At 39.4% G+C, this 6,000-nt stretch overlaps 1 protein-coding gene across 1 annotated transcript in view; it reads right to left on the minus strand.

Moving 5' to 3' along the window:
* WDR41 (WD repeat domain 41) overlaps positions 1-5,654 on the minus strand; it is a 27,993-nt gene extending 22,339 nt beyond the window's left edge. The window contains exons 1-2 of the mRNA XM_023944614.2: positions 5,449-5,654; positions 935-1,050 (exon numbers count right to left, since the gene is read on the minus strand). Of these exons, the coding sequence (XP_023800382.1) occupies positions 935-1,050; positions 5,449-5,499 (167 nt within the window). The 5' untranslated portion in view covers positions 5,500-5,654. The remainder of the gene's footprint in view (positions 1-934; positions 1,051-5,448) is intronic.
* Positions 5,655-6,000: the final 346 nt, after the last annotated feature.

Consider the following 6,000-nt stretch of genomic DNA (forward strand, 5'->3'; position numbering starts at 1 on the left):
ATAGGTTGTAATGTACAGCTATTACAATTTATTCTCTCAGTCACACTTCCTAAGTGACAAAGGTAAATACAATCACTTTATCCTCTTAACCAGTTCTCCAGTTATTACATAACTGTCCTCAGAAGATAAATAACTCAGTCTTCAGAAGTTACAGATAGAGATTGTCAGGAACATACAAAAAGGTGCATATAGCTGTAACCTGAAGGAGACAAACAAAGGAACTATCAGGTTTCAAAGAAGTATAGCAAGTTGAATCAGATAAAACTGGAAGAGATGTAATACAGAAGTTATGCATATGATTACTTTTGCTAAGTAGTCATTCTGAAAAAAGCAGCCAAAAATTTCAAAACTTAGAAAGTTAAAAAAATTGCATTAATCAAAGCTCAAGTGAATTTAACACTATAGCATCAAAAGAAAGTGCAACAAAAGATCAGAAAAGCAACACTCATTGTTGAAGATGGCATGTCCAATTGCTACAGCACATCCGTAGGAGTATGTTACATTCTTTCATAGAACCAGAAGGTAAAAAAGCTATCCTCAATTCAGAAATATAGAACACACACATCTTGTAAGAACAGCAGCAGAAAGTACTCCATATTATCCTGTGAGAATCTATGCATGTACAGGAGGCAACACTCAGACCAGGAACAGACTGATAAAGAACAGCTGAATTAGCTAGAGGCAATTCTTACACACGAATTAATCTGTACTAAGAAACATAACATTATCACCATTATTTTCTCATTAAAGTAGGACTTAGAAGCCAAAAGATACACAAACATAGCAAGAAAAGGGAGTATTCATCCTTTGCCTTACCAGCAGTTTCTCCTGCCTTCACCCCACAAAAGTAAAAAGACAGGATTAAAATGTTACTACATTTTTACAAACATATTGCCAAGGACATTGTGAAACAATTTGAAATGGCATTTCATACCTGCAATCATCTATTTGCACTAGAAATCGTACTATATCTTGATGGCCTTTCAACACAAGGAGCTCCGTGTAAGGATTCTGTATTTGTTCTTCACCAATTGTCTGTACAGAGGATTTCTAAAATTCATAAAAAATGAAGTAAATTTATTTTGCACTATCAAAATTACTTTCATCAGGTCTTTGTAATGTCTAACAACCTACATACAGACTCATGTGTGAAGTTTCTGAAATACCATTTTGCCTTAATGAAAATAATTATAAAATTAAATTTCCTATTATTTCACATAAATAATAGATTTCTATGGCATATATTTGAAATTATGATATAGCATTTTCTGTTCAACAAAAACATTTTGTGCAGATTTAATCACGGATACAGTGAGATGAAAACCCAGTTCAGTTATAAGCCAGCCTCATGACTCAATTCACCATACATTCAGTTTTTCATTAAATTACACCTCTTACAAGATGGCTGTGAACCTCTCATAACTTTCATCTACTGTTCAATTTTAAAATCCTATATAAAGACAACATATTTAAACAAAATAAGAACAAATGCTGTCCTGTTCCATAATATATAAATCACCCATTGGTATTCTGTTCACAAAATACCAAAGCAAACCACCTAAAAAAACAGAGAATGATTAATCATTTTATAGAACAGCATCTGCAATTACCCCCAACTAGACTATTAATTAAAAGAACAATCAATCACTTGGAGCAAGCTGATCACTAGGCAGGGTCCATAAAATACTGCATAGAACTGCATTTTCAAGGCAGAATAGTTCTGCCAATCTCAATCATAATTTTATTTCAAGACAACTTTTTTGTAATTAAGGTTTTAAACATTCTGGAACAACTTATTGTCAGACAATATTTTTTTAAAAAAAAAACATTTAAGCAGCTCAGTAGTTACTCAGTGACAGCACTCTCTCCCCTCTAGATTCATTTTACACAACAGTCAACATCATACTATTTCCAAGACTGTTCTTTGAGAACTTCAACAGAACGTACATTGTAAAAACAGCAACTATAGAACACTGTACAACATCCAGTACACATGACAGGTAATACCACATGAAAGATTAACATGTTATCCTCAGAAACCTGAACCTTTTCTTGCAGGAAAAATTGTAATTTTCCATTACTCTGATATTGGTACTACGATGATATTCTTCAGAAACTAAGAATGACATAGTAAATACAGATGGAAAGAAACCTGTGGTTATTTTAAAAATTAAGAGTTCTTAATTTTTAAATTAAGCTCTTGTGATTTTATCTTGGTTTTGTGCTACCTGATGCATTTCATGAAGCAACTGTTCCTCATTTTATGTAATCACATGATAACAGCAGTTCCCCTTTAAAATAATGCAAGTAGAATCTGCATGACTATAATAACAAATTAAAAAACTTGGGAGTTCACCCATCAAAAGCTAATCAAAACACTCCTTTAAAAAATGACAGTTCTAGAACTTCTAGGGAAATCTCGGTATATTAGACTTATCCTTACTTTCATGGCAGGCCTAAAGGACTCTGAAGCATTTGGGAAAATGACATGTTAGCATCAACACCAATTCTGCATCAGGATGCACCAGCACAGATTTATGGTCCTGAGAGATATACCATTTATCACATGTGTGCTGCAAGATCCCATTTTGTATAGGTTTTTCCACAAAAGTTCAAGCCATGTTATGGCTGAGAATATAAGGAGCAAAAATTCCAAGAGAGACTCTGTAAGGTGAAATGACATATACCTCCTGTACCTGTTCTCTCAACACTCATTTCGTCCCTTTTCACTTGTTACTTTGTTAGTGTGGACTGCATTCTTGCAGTCCCTCAGACAGCCCTTCACATGGACAGCTTGAAAGAAACCCAAGTTTTATAGTCTTATTATTTCTGCCTGCAGTCAGAAAACATATATTCAGAAAACAATTTTAACACCATTCTGAAAAACTTAGAATTTGTATCATTAACAACTGAATTCTACAGTCTGATGTCACTTCCTATTCAATACAAGATGGTGCTATTTCTTTTGAACAACAAGACTAATCTTAATTATAACAAAGCCTGTGAATACTGAAAGGTACCGTGTTGATAAGGTACTTATAGATGAGAACAAAATAACAACTTTTCCCCCAGAAATGTCACACAACAAGTTATGCTCTCTTTAGATCTTCATTAATATTTACACAAGTGTTGGGCTATGTGAGTATTCTTTCTCTGAAGAAATCCATTGTTTTTATACAAACTACTAACTGGAGTCTCCTGTAGCAGCACCAAGTTTTGGATGTAAAAGTTGTATGGTTATGTTAACGGAATCTATTCCAAATACGCAAGTTTTTATGCATGACTTGTAAACAACACAAGTAATCATAAAAAAAAGGAAACAAAATGTTCATCGCCACCTCAAAAATTTGTATAACCTCCATCATGTGAAGCATTCAAAAAGCGGGATTTTCAAATTGTTTCAATTAATGAAAAACATGGATATGAGAGTACAGGGGAATACTCATCTATGGATCATGGTGCATGACAGATTAGTTCCCACAGACCATGATGCTCCTGCACTTAAGTGCTCCCACTATCACAGCCACCCTAAAATGAACACCATGGCTGGCCATCAACTGAAGAGATGCAGGAGCTTAAGTCTAAATTACTTCCAATTCCACATTAAAAAAAAAAAAGAGTAAGGAGAAACTTCTATTTCACAAACTCAGTACAGCTTTGCCAGGTTTCCTCTATTCACCCAGTGCAATGCCACTCTACCACAGCTGTCTGAAGTCACAGCACAGGAAACAAACACCATGAGTCCACAGCCCACACACACTGCTGTGTGGGCTGCTGTAGGCTTTTCTACCTATTGAGAACTAATTGCAATGAAGATTATTAGATGACACAGTATTAAATCATGCAGGGCAGAAAAAGGTCTAGGGACTAACCCTCAGCAATACCTATTCTTCAGATTTTCAACTGAGAAGCAAAATTATTACTGTCATTCCACAGCTCTGTGAGAACAAAACAATGAGAACAAAAGTCCTGTGGATTGGATTTAACCAAGGTATGAGTGGCAGAAGGGAAGAAGCAGGCCACACCTTGATTCATGCTCATGCTTTATTAAATCACACTAAATAAACCAAAGCCAGAGTCTAAATTTTGGAGAGGGGCACAGAACAAGGCAGTTTTCTAGCACATCTTAGAAAACTGCACCGTATTTCCTATCCTCCTTCTAAAATCAACTACACACAAACCTGCAAATATGACTGCAATCCATCTGGCATTTTGACTGATTACAAAAGTTAGAGGTATTCCCACACACCATCATTCCAACCTGGGACCCAAATTAAGTACTGACCTTTGAAGTAAACATTGATATTGGCATAACTTGCTCACGAACAGCAGATGAAAAATAATTATTTCCTCATACTTACCTAGATTACAAAAGCACTAAGTGTATGGAGCGCAGCAATACTTTTAATTAACTCTTGTAAAATCCATGCTGAGAACTTCAGCAGACTCTTAGAAGCATGTGTCCCTCTAATTCAGTAACATTACTCTTAATCTGAGTAGCAGCAAGGATGTCAGTGCTACTCCATAACAAAGTGCACTCCATAACAAAAAATATTTCATGGATGAGGAAATAAGATGAAATGCTGGAAAGCTACTACAAACTACTGTGACACATAAATAACTTACTGCCTACAACTTACATTATTGACCTCAGAGTCCTGAAGGCAGGAGCTGCAAGAACTGCATGTAAGCTACACACCGTAACTCCCACCGAGCAGGATCTTAGCTCGTTCGTTCTGCTGTTCACAGAATCAATCAGGTTAGGAAAGACGTCTGAAATCGAGCCCAACCTATGACAAACACCACCTTGTCAATTAGACCACAGCACTGAGTGCCGTGTCCAGTCCTTAAACACCTCGACGGATAGTGATTCCACTACCACCCTGAACACTCCATTCCAATATCTAACCACTCTTTAGAAGAAATTATTTCTGATGCTCAGCCTGAACTTCTCCTGGTGCAGCCTGAGACTGTGTCCTCGTCCTGTCACTGGTTGCCTGGGAGAAGAGAGCAACCCCCAGGGATACACCCTCCTTTCAGGCAGTTGGAGAGAGTGCTAAGATCTCCCCGGAGCCTCCTTTTCCCCAAAATAAAACCACCCGAGCTCCCTTAGCTACTCCACCCAAAACTTGTAGCCCAAACCCTGCACTACCTCCGTTGTCCTTCTCTCGACACGCTCCAGCACCTCAATGTCCTCCTTGAACTGAAGTGCCCAGACTTGGACACCGTCCTTAAGCTTCGCCTCTGTGCTTTCCCACTGTCCCTGTTTCTCTTCGAGGATGCCCGTAACCCGTTCTACCAGTCCGACTGCCTCGCAGGCCGACAGCCGGCCCGGACCATGGCCCATTCCGGGGCCCAGACCTACCAAGAGGGAACGGCCACGGCCCAGTGTACCCCGACCTCATGGCACCCACCCCAAGCCTAAGTCTCCGCAGGAAGCCACCTCACCTCCGCCAAGCCTTGCGGCTCCCGGCCGCCGCCGATCAACCAGCGCAGCATCGGAAGCCGGCCCGGGACCGGGGGACTGCAGCGCTGAGGGACAGGCTGCTCAATCGAGCTCCGCGCGGAGACCCGCCCACCGGCGCGCGGGCCCGGGCGCGGCCGGAGCAGTCGATCGCCGAGCGGGTGCGCCGTGAGGGGCGTTGCGGGTGTTACTGCGCGGCTTCGTACGGCGGGCAAGTGAAATATTTACTGGCCTTTGACCTCGCTGTCTTCAGATGTCACAGAAGATTTATGTCATTTACCCTTTAACCTTTACTATACTTTACTACCCTTTATACCTTTTACTATATTACCGTATTGCATATTACCACACTACAATTATGTTTTTGTCGTTTTATTGTGATGGTCTTCAATTGTTTCTTGAAGTAGAATAAGTACCAAAATATTTTCTAAGTATCAGATATCCCTTGGCTGTGGCTGTTTCCATCCTCCCTCGCTGGGGTCTTTGATGCTCCTGTCAGGATGAAGCAACAAATATGGGTAAGCTCACCTGATTCA

Source organism: Cyanistes caeruleus, chromosome Z (genome assembly GCF_971803275.1).
Source record: "Cyanistes caeruleus chromosome Z, bCyaCae1.hap1.1, whole genome shotgun sequence".
Lineage (NCBI taxonomy): Eukaryota > Metazoa > Chordata > Aves > Passeriformes > Paridae > Cyanistes > Cyanistes caeruleus.